The 15,596-nt window shown below is 32.2% G+C and overlaps 1 protein-coding gene across 3 annotated transcripts in view; it reads left to right on the top strand.

Annotated features, from left to right (window-relative positions):
• Positions 1-13,946, top strand: part of LOC129950861 (probable nuclear hormone receptor HR38) — an 86,210-nt gene extending 72,264 nt beyond the window's left edge. For all 3 annotated transcript variants that reach the window (XM_056062783.1, XM_056062784.1, XM_056062782.1), the window contains exons 2-5: positions 6,630-6,790; positions 8,470-9,516; positions 9,701-10,730; positions 10,811-13,946. In XM_056062783.1, the coding sequence (XP_055918758.1) occupies positions 6,770-6,790; positions 8,470-9,516; positions 9,701-10,730; positions 10,811-11,067 (2,355 nt within the window). In that variant the 5' untranslated portion in view covers positions 6,630-6,769 and the 3' untranslated portion in view covers positions 11,068-13,946. The remainder of the gene's footprint in view (positions 1-6,629; positions 6,791-8,469; positions 9,517-9,700; positions 10,731-10,810) is intronic.
• Positions 13,947-15,596: the final 1,650 nt, after the last annotated feature.

Raw genomic sequence — 15,596 nt, 5'->3', positions numbered from 1 at the left:
AGAGGATTCCATGCGGTCGGTCGTCGGTCTGTGGTGGGGTTTGTCCATATATAGATACAATAGGAATGCTCTTATAGTTTATGCTTCCGGGAGTATAGATTGAGGGTGATGGCGATGGTGATGGAGATGGTGTAGGAGTATAATTAAAGTTTGATGACAGCATAAAGGTGACATTTAAAAAGGACAAACACAAAGGAATAAATTCCATAAAACAACATTGCCATGGAATATGTACCTCATTTTTTTGAGGAGTTATCTGATTGAATGACGGTCTTTTGAGTTGATATAACGACGAAAGTGTTGTTTATCTATAAATCTTCTCAAATGGTTTCAATTGTTTTTTTAAGAAATGAACAAATGCTCACTTAGTTAATTAGTTTAAGGATGATTATCTTATCGGATTTAATCTCAAACAGGAGACTGTTTGTTTGATTGTGTGAAAAAAATGAATCGAACAAAACTCTTTGCGTCGGTATTTTGATTTTGTTTGTCTCTAATAGGCTTTCACACCAAACCCAAAAAGTTTTTGAAAACCTGAAAATCGTTCACACGGAAGATTTACACGTTTTCATTTGACATTTTAAATTTTTTTGACACCGGCTGGCAAATTTAGTATTGGTCAAATGTGCCTTCAGAATCGCCATATATTGTGGCCGTCCGAACAACTTATAGGCAGGGTTGAGAAGATACTGAACGATTTCGTGTGGGTCCTTATGGCTGGAAGAAAAGGTCAATTCCTAGTTCCAGATTCGTACCAAAATCACACTCATCCAAAGCGATCACTGAAGCTCTTTGTCTTTTTCCTTTGAGGACTCGCCTTATTCTCCTCCACAAATGTACTTATCACCTCTCTCATATTTTTCAAATCCTTTGATTGAACGAATTTACCGGAAAGTTTTTCTTCAGGTAATAAGCGTCGAACATATTTGTGGCCACGAGTTCGAAGACGCATCCCCTGGAAACGTCATTACGAACTATGAACAAGTCTTCCTCGTCCTTGGACCAGTCACGCCAGAAGCCGTAGTGAAATCCGGTTCCTCGCTTAACAAAGATAGTTTGAAACTCTGGAGGATCATAAAAGAACCGCCCGTGCCGCATTTAGTTACCAAGGCTTTTGTTATCGACGTTGGCAAATTTTCCCACAATTTTTTCTATTGCACCGCAGCTCCCCAAAGATTCATTTTTTTTTTCTTTATAAAAAACAAAAAGAAATAAATCTTTTTTTGGAAGGAAATTGTATAAATAATATTACTTAACACGACCAAAATTTATTTCAAAATGAAATATTTGGTTTGACAGCAGCCATCAGCTGTTTTGTTAACATTAACTTGATAGCTGAATGTTTCGAAAGGTTTGTTTGTTTAGTTTAACTTTAAATTGCTACCAGTTTTCGAAAGGCTTAATATAAAACTTTTGGTTTACGAAAACTTTTGATTTACCAAAAATGTATGGGAAAACTTGAGTTTTCGATGTAGGTTTTCGACGAAAACCGATAATATCGCGAAAACCGGGTGTATAAGTGTGTTTATCTTTTGTGTCAGGTCTAATTGTCAGTCAAATGTCAAACCACAACACTCATTTCCATTCCATTTCCATTTTTTTGTATTTTTTGTTTGTTTAACTCAAAACAGTTTCAAAACGTTTTCAATTGAAAAAAAGTTATCAATATATAATACAAGAAAACTCATACGCCACAAGTGACAGAAAAGTTAACGAAACTTACGTAATGATAACCTAACGTCAGAAGACTATCAAGTCTTCTGTTGTTCTTCTTTATTTTGCCACTAACAAATGTCAGTTCTACTTCAAATGATCATCATTCGAAAGCGAAATTCACTCTAAATGAAGGTGAACGAAAACAGAAATTAGTACTGCTAAGAACAGAACACTTGCTAACTTATTCAACGCTTAGTAAATTTGATTGGTTCTTAAAACAATTTCTCAAAAACTACTGCAACAATTTCCATTATACTTTGCTCTTTCGATTCAAAAAAAAATGTATCAAATACAAAAAAAGTAATAAGACACAAGTGACAGATAACTTAACGAAACTTAACTAAGAGAATCTAACATCAGAAGCCATTTTAAGTGTAAGTCTTTTCTGTAGCTTGTTCAATTCTTTACTAACAAATTTCACTTTTACTTGACTGATTTTTGCTCGAAATCAAAATTTGTTCTAAGCGAAAGTTAAAATTATGACTCCTGAGCATTTTGTTGGTTCTGGTCACAAAAAATGTATGTTCTCTAGAATTTTTAAGTGCTTTCAGCCCATTTCCTCTTAATTAACCCCTCCGAAGCTCTAAGTTCGTAACTTTTAAAAACCAATTTAAGCCAGGTATAATAACTCTTTTCCTTTGTTGTTTTAACATAGTTCCCACAGATATGATGATACCATTCAAAGCCATAAGCTACAGTAGCAACAACAACGCATAAATGCTTTCAATTTAGCCTACTGCCAATTAAGAAAATCCCCATCAATAGAAGAGCGCACTAAATATCATCTTCTTCATTTGTGGTATTTGCATCATTAGCCGTATCCCCAGAAGCATACGTACGACGAGTGTAGTATTATATGCTTTACTACAGGTTAAAGCTTCCAATGATGGTTTCCTTAAAACTGTGTAGTTGGATTTTACAACAGCACCAACAACGGGCCAACATAACTTCAAAAACCCAAAGAGGACTCTCCTGCAATTATTATAAGCTACCTAGATACTTCTTGTGGCTTATTCCCTCCTTTGATGTGATGATGCTAACAAGCAAACTAACTTAACATCCATATAGCTATCTGTTTTTATTTTATATCTTTGTAAGTCGCTTCAATAAATGAACGTTTGTCTTATAGCTTGTTTATCTTAACATAAACACACCAACAACGGAACGGGGCCAAAAGTCAGACACTAAAGTTCCCAATTGCAGTGGCGGCGACTGCGGCGGCGGTAGCGCTGCATTCCGCGAGCCACCGCCATTTTTATAGCCGCCACCAAACCGCACCGTTTACGTGACGAATTTAACGATTTATACATCGCGTATATTTACAAGCCTGGCTGCTGCACTTTTCTATCCCAAATGCTGAACGCTGCCATCTAACCAATATAGCTGTCAAAATATATTCGTGGGATATGTTTCATTTATTTTTTGGTTGTTATAATTTATGAATAACGGTTCTCTAGAGAACACATCTTCATTAAAAAAAAAAGTATAAATTGTTTATGTTAACACCTTTCTTATTTTAATGGTTATTTGTTTTTTATTCTTTAATTTATTTTATCTAATTTAATTATAAAATATTAAAGAATCGGTCTTTTAGTGAATGTTCTTGATCGCCTTGGGAAATGACAGTTAATTTGCTATGCACCAATTAGATATTCATAAAAAAAACTGTCCACTTCTAGAACAAACATAATCATAAACTTTATTTATTCACACTTTATGGTTTTCAAAAATGAATAAAAAAAGAAGTTAAATTCGATAAAATGTATGCTATTTTAGCAATTATTGTTTTTTGTTTATTTCCTCGAAACTCTAGCATCCCTACACTGTGAGAATTTAACAGCTTTTTTGTTGTAATTTAGTTTTAAGAACTACTTTGGGTATCCATATTACTTGTGGTTTAAGAATGTATAAAAGTGCATTGTATTGACAGCAGCTGTCAAACTTAAATGTTTTGTATTTTAAATAACATGAATCGTTCAGACAACAAATATGTAGTTTTTTTCTAAACTTTGTTTAAACTTCAATTGATGACAACTAATTATTCTACGTTTCTGTCAAATTCTTTGTCAATGTTTAAGAAACCTGACGATGCGATGGTTAAGATAGGGCATATTTTTGTTGGTTTAATGTTAAATTAAGCAAACCGTTGCACGTTTTGACTGTCATGCTGTGTCACCTTAACAGTAGCTGTCAAACTTTTGTGAAAATATCTTTAAAACATCAACATTTTTCAAATCTTGTCATATGAGCTGCTAATGTCAAAATAATTATACTTCAAAAGAAAACTAAAAAATGACAGAAAAGGCAAACATTTGAAAAAAAAACATATGAACACAAAAATATTCTTCTGTCATATTCTTCTCTGTGTACAGATGAGGATGATATCGAAACTGAAATTTAAACAGCAAGAAAAAAAAACATTATCGTCTTCTACGTTTCCAAGGGGGGGCGAAGGGGGCTTGCAAGTTAGTGCCATGCCAGTTCTTGCGTTTTTCGATTGCAGATTTATTGAAATTGGTTATTTCTTGTTTGCAACATATAAACTAAGCACACACATAAGCTCTCAGGGACCCATTAAGATGGTCAAAAGAAACAGAACTTGTTTTTGATTTTCGTTTTTGTATAATGTCGTCTTCATCTAATATAATAAAAGTATAGTTATATCCGTTTTCGATATGCGCATCGTAAATCGTTTAATTTATTACACTTATGTGAAAAATCACGCGAATCGTATTCTGATGTTTTTTTTTAGTTGTTGTTGTTGCTTTTGGTTGGTCCGCTCCGCATCTTAAAACACTACTATGTATAAGATAGACAACATAGCTTAGCTAAGCTTGGATGATGGTACTTTGCTTTGGCGGGACATCTATCTTAATTGTGCAAGAGACAGTTTAATTACTTGATATCTATTGATCTTAGCGTGGATCGACGCTAAGCAAACGCAAGCATAAGCATTTGATCAGTCAGTGAAGTTGAAGTAGTTGCAATTGCAATATCTTTTGTATTTAATTTGCATTATTTATATTAAATGTTTTTTTTATGTTAACTGTCTCTAATGGGGTTTGACATATAAACTAAGAAAAATTGAAAATATGTATATTTGTCCTTACCTTAATAAACATACATAAGTTAAATATACGTAAATGTATTTAAGGTAGATATAGACTGATTCATTAAATGGCGCTATGATCGGCAGAGAGATAAATTCAATTAAATCGTTTGTTTTTAATTAATTAGTAATTCTTAAAACAAATTGGTTTTATTAATAAATTAAATATTTTATTTTTTCCTTCTATGGAAGGGTTTTCTTTGATAAAATACTTAAAAGGTGTTGGCATTTATGTAAAGATTTTATACACAATAATATAAAATGTCAACTACTTTGAATCGAATAAATAAAGAAAATTCCTTTTAAAAGTGCTTAAGTCAAATTATGATGTTACAAAAAAGATTCCTAATTAATTTAAAACATGTTTTTGAAATTGTCTAAGTTTTTCAAACTAAAATAGAGCCAAATCATAAGAATATGATGCTTTAAATTAGTTTATAATTTTTTAATTTGACTCCAATTTGTATGTAGTAAAGTGTTAACGAATCCTTAACAATAAGAATCATCAAAATATGATGCTTCGAATCAGCTTATAGTTTTTTAATTTGACGCCATTCTGTATGTAGTAAAGTGTAAACGAATCCTTAACAATAACAATTTGACAGTTGACAGCGTAACGCATTTTTATTGTTTTACGCCTAACCACTTTTTATATCTGAGATTTCTAAGAATTTTCTTTGTCTGATTGATAGAGAAGGAGAACAAAATAGCAATCCAATTAGATTTGCATTTCTTTTCTTCCTAATTGAATTTTACGATAAAAAATTCTTGAAAATCGATTGAAAACAATGCTGTTCTGAGATTTCCGACATAAAGAGTAAGAAATTTCTGAGAATACAGAAATCTAGAAATATAAACTGCCCCTTTCTGTCAATGTGTAAACCACTGCTACCCGTTAAGAAATGGAACACCTTAACAATGCGTAACAATGGATTGTGTATAATTTCAACTAAATTAGTTTAAACAATGCTGTTCTGCGACTTCCGACAGAAAAAGTGAGAAATTTCTGAGAATATATAAATCTCTGAGATCCTAGAAATATATAAACTGCCCCTTTCTCTTAATGTGTAAACCACTGCTACCCGTTAAGAAATGGAACACCTTAACAATGCGTAACAATTCATTGTGAATATTTTCACTGGCTTTTTCTCTGAAGACAAAAATTATAGTATGGTTTGTAAAACAGTGCTATTATACGAAATAAAATGATCCTTACCAACAGTTCATTGTCGTCACAACTCAACTTTAACAGATTTTGTTTCATGAACCCCTTAAAACGTTATGGGTCTGCTGTTGCTTCGCAAAATGTCAAAATCAAACATCCCCATCTTTTAAAATGTACGTATTCTTTCAACCGCATACCAACCTGTTAATAATGGCCTTTAAAAAAACTAATTTTGTGAACACTTTTGCTTGACTAGGGTAAGATAGAAAGTATTAAGATAACAAAACTCATATTAGAATTCCTAATAAAACATGTGTACCGTAACGTCAAAATGTTAATGTCATAGCGAAAAATATTCTATAAATGTCATCGTATTATTATTTTTTGTTAAATGTCAATGAACATCACGAGTCCCAAAGGACTTTTTCTGATTAATATTATTTGTTTTGTTTTTAATTTGTGTGTTAACACGTTTTGCATGTTATTTTATTTGCTTCTTTTTTTTTATAAACCAATTATTATGTATATCTTTCTAAATGCATGAAAAACAAATTATATCAGTGAAGGGATATGATTTTTTTTTATAAATTAACTAAAAACAATTTGCTAAATTTTATTTGTTTGTTTCTTTCTTTACAGGTGCTTCCAGATTACTTAATACTAACTTATTATCACGCTTTCCTTTGCCGGAAAATTCTGAAAAAGTTCAACCAAATAAAATTAAAATCGAATCGCCTGTCAGCGATAAGATCAATTCAAGAGTTTTAGCCTCATCAAGCATGTTACTTTTGCAACCAAATGTAAGTAAGAAACTACGAAATGTTTTCGTTTTTTTTTGTTTTATTAAAAATTATTGTCAAATTTTACGAATTCTAATTTGACTTACATTTGTATTTCTATTCAAAATTAACAAACTTCGGAATGTAATCGAACAGTCCCAAAATGTATGTATTTATGCTATGTTTGCACTGAACAAATTCTATTTCTCATCTTCTCTTTCTACCACTTGTCAGGTTTGGTGTGAAATAATAAAATGACAGATACAAAATCATGCTTCAAATGTCAAATGATGTCCATTTTTGATTTACTTACACTTTTAAATCATTAGAGTAGATGGATTTAGCTAAAGTCTTTCCTGTACTAATGTCATAAACCATTTATTAAGAAATGTCAATCCTTCTAAAGCTCCGTTTATACTATGACACATTTAAGTATACTGTACATAAACTCAAAAATAGAGATGCACGTTATTCTTCTTCAATCTAAAAATTGTATTGTCTATGACTGAATATACAAATGGTCCATTGAAAATATTATATAATCTAAACCAAGTTAAAATCCTACAACATTCTGTTTCTAATATTTCCTCATAAGCCAACGTGAATACATCATATGCACGCATGCATATGATGTTAAGTTAGTCCTTCCGCCTCTTTCATAACAATAACTACTGTCAAATCATAATACGGATACTAAAACTTCCACCTGACAAATTTTTCCATCGCACATGGCATATCTGCCATATGGTCCCCACTCACTCAATGAATTCTGCAAATTTACGTCATACAAAAACGGTTCTACGTAAGCAAAAGATAAAAACAAAACATATCTATTGTCAAACCTTATCATCCAAAATTATCCTTAAACAGCACCCATTCGATTTTTTTTCCCTTATCATACAAAAAAGTCCTGTTCAAAATCTTTACCCCTCTCTTATCTATACGAAGGCATGTTTTAGGGTAATTATCGACTTGTTAATAATAATAAATTATTAGTTATTATTATTTTATTCTTAACCGCACATTACTTGCATTAACATAAAAACAAACAAATGTTATTGATTCGACGCGCCAAATCAACTCGAGCTAGAGGAAGAGCATCTGCCTCCTCGATTTCCAATAAGCGACGAATTATCCCTACGTCATTATATCACCGCATCATAGAAATAGAAACCCTATGAAGTACCATGACTAACGTCTCTAATTCCTAGAACCCCAACTCGCACATAAACATTGAAACATAGTCGAACGTATGGCAGGATTGGCAGGTTAATCCGTGTCCAATTTTGCGGGGAAGAGTTCGTCATTGTAGCCCTCTGTGGGGTAGTGATGAGGTTTACCTAGCTACCTACCTGGTATGAAGAACTTGTAGGTAAGCGAGCCTTCTAGTTTACGTACGTGTACAAGTACACCACACACCCCACCGGTTTATCTTCCTTGTTGTGCTAGAATGAAGTATAAAAAAAGGATATTTGGTGGTTATTGTGCCGTCAGGATTGGTTCGTTTCCGGCGCATGTTTTGATTCATGCAGCTAGAGTCTTGTGCGATTGCTGAAATACATACTACGACTTCGACTTCCTACTATAACCTCCCTTCTTTCTTTTGTAAATTGCTTTTTTAATATTTTATCAGTTAGACTTTTCAATTTTGTACAATAATTGTTATTCTTCATTCGGAAACTTGTCTTTTATCGTTACAGAGCTCCTTTAGTTCTCTCTCTCCCTTCGATAACTTCTCTTCGCAACAATCGCATTTGTCGCCGAGCGATCATCACCATCACCATAGTAGTAGTAGTAATAATAATAATAATCAGCCGTCGGAGGCCCAATTGATCGATTCGACATTCGGTCAAATTTCCGATCTATTTTTCCCGGCTGATTCCAATAATTCGTTGCTATCGTCCTGTGTGGACACATCACAAGCTCAGGCTGAGCCCTTGGGAGGCTTTGTAGGGAGTCCGCGAGACTTGCAGCAAGGATTACATAAACAACCATTTTCGCCAACAAGTGAGACACTCCTCGGCAGCGGTGCAGAAGATATTACGGGTTCGATAGAGAATATCGCCAAGCTAACGTGTCCGACTCGAGAGAAGCGACTTTCGTCGATTCCAGAACAACAAGCTTTGTCACCGGATTCGTTGTGTTTTGATCGGACAACGCCACAGGAAATCGGCCTTCTAAGCCTTCGGTCGAGCAGTGATCCGGCAATAGCATTACACAGCCTTGAGGAACGTGCAGTTTCAGTGCAGGCAAGTGAGAGTTTGGAGCCATTGGCGCTGCTGTCAACACCACCGCCATTAGCGCAACTCACATGCGGGAGCTCTTTGCCGAGCTTTCAGGAGACCTATTCGCTTAAGTACAATCCAATGCCTAATTTGAGTTTGAAAATGGATGAGGACTGTTTCAACATAACCACCGCTGCATCACATCCGCCATCTAACAATCATCATATTCACCATAATCACCATCATCAAAATCATCATCATCAACAACAACAGCAACAACAACAGCAGCAGCAACAACTTCAGCAGCAGCAACAAAATCAAACGCACAATCCAGCAGGAGTACCAACAACGATCTCAACGTATTACCATGGATCTTTTGCCAATTCAGCGAATATTCAGCAACATTTGAATTCGTACGAGTATAGCGCACAACAGCAGCAGCAACAGCAACAGCAAATAGCTCAGCAACAACAAGGATACTCAGAAGGATTCTACCAACAATATCAGCAGCCAACACCACAGGTGAGTGATGAAAAGTTTTTCTTTAATTTATTTCATACTTTTTGAACGAGTTGAGAATTCCAAACTCTTAAAGTGTTAATAAACGTAGAAGAGCAAGAACATAAATGGCGCCCAACAAACAAACTAAACACAGCTTAAATTCATCTTCTATAATTTGTGTCTTTTTTGTGTTCTTTTTTTGCAGGCTTATAGCTCAACTCATGACCGCTATTCACTTCCAACGTTTCCCACCATCTCTGAACTTCATGCTTCAGCGGCTCCACTTCGTCGAGCATCCCTCCCCATGCAGCGCTCTGACTCTCCGGCCAGCAGTCATAGTCCGAAACTTCCAAAAATGGGTATTCTCAAGGCAATGACCAGTGCTCCCAGCTCAACATCCAGTTCGCCCAGCTGCCAAAATAACAGTAACTCAAGCAATGAAGTAACCAGCAGTCGCATTATGCACCCATCACCGTCACAATTGTGTGCTGTATGTGGAGATACGGCAGCTTGCCAACATTACGGTGTTCGCACATGTGAGGGCTGCAAGGGATTCTTCAAGCGAACCGTACAAAAGGGCTCGAAATACGTATGCCTCGCAGATAAAGCCTGTCCGGTTGATAAGCGACGACGCAATCGATGTCAGTTTTGTAGATTCCAAAAGTGTTTAGTTGTGGGCATGGTTAAGGAAGTTGTCCGAACAGACTCTCTCAAAGGAAGACGTGGTCGATTGCCATCCAAGCCAAAATCCCCACAAGAATCACCACCGAGTCCACCTGTTTCATTAATAACCGCCCTGGTGCGAGGGCATGTGGACACAACCCCAGATCCATCATGTTTAGATTACTCACAATACAAAGAGCCAGTACTCAATGAACCTGTTATTGGAGAAGCTGAAAAAGTACAACAATTCTACTCCCTGCTTACAACATCCGTGGATGTGATCAAGCAGTTTGCTGAAAAAATTCCAGGCTATTCGGAATTTTGTCCTGAAGATCAGGAATTACTCTTCCAATCGGCTTCACTCGAACTCTTCGTCCTACGGCTGTCCTATCGAGCACGATTCGATGACACTAAAATGACATTCTGCAATGGTGTCGTGCTTAATCGAACTCAGTGTCAGCGTTCGTTCGGCGATTGGCTAAATGGCATTCTCGAATTCAGCAAAAGTCTACATAATCTGGAAATTGATATTTCAGCATTTGCCTGCTTATGTGCTCTGACACTTATAACTGGTAAGATTTTACTTAAAAATTATGACATTTGACAGTTTGTCTTATTTTATTTTGTCTTTGTTTTTTTTTTTTGGTTTTAGAACGCCATGGCCTGCGTGAACCGAAAAAAGTCGAACAACTTCAAATGAAAATTATTGGCAGTTTGCGCGATCATGTTACCTATAATGCCGAAGCCCAAAAGAAACCGCACTACTTTAGCCGACTCTTGGGCAAATTGCCCGAATTACGATCCCTCAGCGTACAAGGGCTACAAAGAATATTCTACCTGAAGCTAGAGGACCTAGTACCTGCCCCAACACTCATAGAAAATATGTTTGTGGCAAGTTTACCATTTTAGATTTAAAAGTAAAATTATAATTAAAAGAACAAAAAAAAACAAAACTTAAATATTTTAAATGTCATAATATATATTATATATATTTTATTACACTATATTTATGTAAATATAGATTTAAAATATGCAAATTTGTACCATTTTATTAAATCTACTTATGTATATGTAATGTGTATAAATATTGTTTTTTTTTTTACTAAGTGTAAGTGTACCTATATTTGTTTTTTATCTTGTATTTGTGTTTCTACGTATACTTTATTTTGACAAGGCAAATTCACAATTATTGAGTTCGAATTTCGATTCGAATTTCGAAAAAGTAAATTTAACAGAACAAAAAATATGACATTTAAGAAAACAAATATGTATACAATTAGTTTATAAGTAAAAAAAGAAAATACCAGAGACCTGCAAAACGATATACATAATATATACTTAAATGACATAAAACAAAATCGTATTTAAGTATCTAATAAAAATAATATAAATTAGAATTAATAAATTTATATTTTTTTGTTTTTAATTATTTCGGTTTATAAATCTGTCAATTATTATTATTATTTGTATATTTTTTTATATATTTTGCTTTAATCTTGTGTTGTTATCTGTGTATGTTTGTGTCTTTTTTATGTGTCAGACGACGTGAGTTGAAGTGAGATAAAAAAGAAACGTATTTAATGAAAAAAGTTTTTATAAGAAAATTGAAAATATCTCAAAGACCAAATTCAAGAAAAAGTAAGGAATTAAATTTTAGTGTCTCTTTTGGAGGATATGTGTGTATGTATTAAATATTCTTGTGAAATGTTATCTTTCAAAACTTAATTGTGCTACCTACTAAATGATGTATTGTCGTTGTAGTTCTAAAGTTTCATATTTCAAAATTATCAGATATAATCGACAGATTTCTGCATTCATACAAAATTTAATAAAAACTTGATATTATGTACAAGTCCTGAAGAACGTGCAGTTTTTTCTGTCACCTAAACCAATGCATTCATGGATCTTGAAGAAATTATTGTGAACGTGGCTTAAACTGCGATTTTAATGACATAAATTATAAATGAAAAATGACAGTTAGAAGTAAAACTATTCCTTAGAGGAATATTGTACAGAACACAAAGACTTTAACTAAATAATTGAATTCAATTGATTGAGTTCTTTTAAATGATGGGATCAAAAATAAGTGAAATATAATCTTTTAATAATGTTATGTACATAGTTGAGAATCAACGTGACATTTTATATCAGTTTTCATCATCATACATAACATAAATCAGGGCGTTGTTTTAGGTCTGTTCCTTTACTCTGAATTGCTGTGATTTTCTGTGAATTTTAGTCTCAGTTTTTCAGTTTTATTTTGATATGTAAACTTGACATGACTTCGGAACAAATACGTTGCAAGAAAATTACAATCCCAATCGATTTAATTTTCGAATAATATTTTTTTTTTCAATGAGCCTTTTGTCTTTTTAGTTTCATTCATATTATTTAAATTCAATTTAACAATTTTCAAATAAAACTGTCAAATTAAAACGCTAATATTTAGAACTTTTATTTAAAAAGTCCCTCGTTATTCATTCTATATGAATATTTAAAATAAAATACAAGATTTCAATAACTTTGCTGGTTGGAAAGTGACAATTACATCTAGGATGCGGTTGTAATTAAAGTTGAAATCACATGTGTCAAACCGATTCTAATTGTCATTTATCCTTAAAAAAAACCTTAGGCCTTTCCAACACAGGCCTTTCTTAAACTAAACATGGAAACCATAAAAACGCTTCTTTTTCAAAGAGGTTTGTCCATTGATATTTCCCTTTCCACTTGAGAATGTCAAGAGTTACAAAAAGTGTCTTAGTATTCTCAAAAACTCACATTTGTTGAACGAAATCACAAACTAAAATTAAAAACTTATACTTCAATGGTTCTTAAATGTTTCTATATACTATTATTATAGTTAAATTGTTTATTTGATGGTAACTTTATGACACTTTGAAACTTCATAACCTTGAATAAATGTATGCTGCAAACTGTAGGTTTTAAAAACAAAAGAATATGTAACTGCAGTTTAACTACCTTCACTGAATCCGTCCATTTATAACCAAAGATTTTTCCTATTTTAATTTATCTAACGCTATACAATTTTAACTGGACTTGTGGTGCGCTTAAACCTTCGAACCGCTTTGATGACCCAATTTATCCCGTTTGGGTTTGACATTTTGGGCTAAGTTTGATTTTGACACTCTGTAATTCATGTGGAGTTCATCATCACTAACGTTGAGAACTCCGTTTATAGTTGAGTTGTGATTAAAGATCACAACAACTTCAGAAATTGGAGAGTATTTTTGCTTAAAATGCAGTAGATAAATAACATTTTAATATTTTAAAACTAAAATAAAACCAAAAAAGTTTCAGTAAAATCGAAATAAAATTCATCACTCTAAATTTTTGTTTTCAAAAATGTTTGATTTTTAATAAAATTTCAACTCAACCCTTCCTGAACTACTCAACTTAAGTGTGAACTATCAATCTTAAATACACATTTCATTGTTGTGATAAGCAAGATTAGAACATCTTGCATGACAGTTTTAATGATGTTCTTTAGAAATGAAAGCACATGTAATGTACCCCTAAAGGAAATTCAAAGGTCCATTCACATGAAAGTGTGAAAGTTTTACAATGTGTTCAAAACTTAATTCTTCACAAAATCTTTACAAAACGGTATGAATTTAGAATATTTATAGATTTAAAATCATGGTTTCTTTGCATTTTTAAAGTAGGATGATTGAATTCGTTGATTTTAAAGAGATTTCAAAAAATTCATAAATGATTCTTTTGAAAATTCTAACTATTCAAATATTTGAAATTACCCTTATTCTATATAATTTTTTTTTATTTAAGTCCTATACCTACTACTCCCAAATTACGAAGTCATCACACTTCATGTGTCAAATGCATTTATCGTATGCAATCCTATACAATCGACACAACATTGTCTACATTATACGCATATTGTTGAAAGAATCGAATTAAATATTTATTTGAAAATAAGAACACATCGTTCTCCAACGTTAAGCCATTGAAAATCGTGCCAGTGGCAAAAGGACGAGGAAGTGGCAGTGGCACCTTCGTGACTAGATACTCTGGTTTTAATCCTTTTCGTAACTTTTCTTTGTTTTCCATTGAACCCTCGAGCAATTCACAACTCGGACACAACAGTCAATCAGAAAGTTGTCAGGCAAATTGGACAATTTGTCCAATGTACTATAACATTGATTTAATAAATATTTTAATACATAACACAACAACAAAAAAAACATAAACAAGGAGCACAGTTTAATATAGTTTCACTTTGTAAAGTAAAACAGAAAAATATTTCGTGTTTTTTTTCGTAATTATACCTAAACATACATTTTTAATTTTCATCTTAAAATTATTATTTCCTTGTTGAATTTTGTTTAAAGTCGGGGTGGCATAAACTTTTACTTATTTATTTATACGCATTTAAGATGAACAAAAAAACAACTTGCATACATAGATACTTTTGTTGTTTTGTTTCTTAAATTTAAACAAAAATCGTTAAAAAATAAAAATAAAATAACATTAAAGTTTAGCTTTAAATACAAAAATAAAAAGAGAATTCTAGTCCTTTTAGCTATTAGTTACTAGTTATGTTTATTTTTAACAATATTTTTTTTGTTTAATGTTTTTTTTTTGTTGTTAAGTTTAAAGTTTTATTTGTGATTTATAAAATTTTATTCAACTGCCAGTTATTTTTTTTTGTTTAATTTTAATTGTTTATCTTTATGATATTTTCTCGCTTAATTATATTTTATATATTTATTTATAAATATTGTTTTCTAATATTGAAATAAAATTTTAAATTTGGCTTTATTCACATTACATAAATTTAATTATTGTAAACCCAAATTCAGATCTCGAAATTTTTCCCTAAGTGGCCATTTTTTATCACATAAATATTATTACTATTTTTATTATTGTTAAAAGCTTATAAACAATTCGGCATACATAGCCTAACATCGTAAATATTTTTCCTTGTTAATTGTTAAGTTTTATATTGTTTTTATTTTTTCCTATTACATAATTATTGCATAAATACAAAACAAACAAAAAAAAGCATGTATCTATTTTTATTTCGTGTTATGTTTAAAAGTGGAACGAATTTACAACCAGAGACATTATTTCAAAAAGAAAAATGTGTGTTGTACAAAATGAATTGTGATAGAAAATAGAAAATAACAAAAAGCTTTTTAAAAAAGTTACTGGGAAGGCTAAGCCTATACATACATTATAATAAAAATTATTAAATAGTTTTTTTTTTCGTTTTAAACAAAAAAAAATCCACCAAAAACACAAAAAAACGGATAAAACAAATTTCAAAATTCCAAATTTTCCACTATATGGTTTTAAATCTAAAAGAAAAATAAAAAAACTAAATAAACTAAAACATAAAAAAAAAATTCTTAGATAGGTATTTAGATATACAAACATATATATATTGAATCTATTTTAAA

The sequence above is a fragment of the Eupeodes corollae genome, chromosome 3 (assembly GCF_945859685.1).
Source record: "Eupeodes corollae chromosome 3, idEupCoro1.1, whole genome shotgun sequence".
Taxonomy (NCBI): Eukaryota; Metazoa; Arthropoda; class Insecta; order Diptera; family Syrphidae; genus Eupeodes; species Eupeodes corollae.
This window is presented reverse-complemented; position numbering and strand designations above follow the sequence as displayed.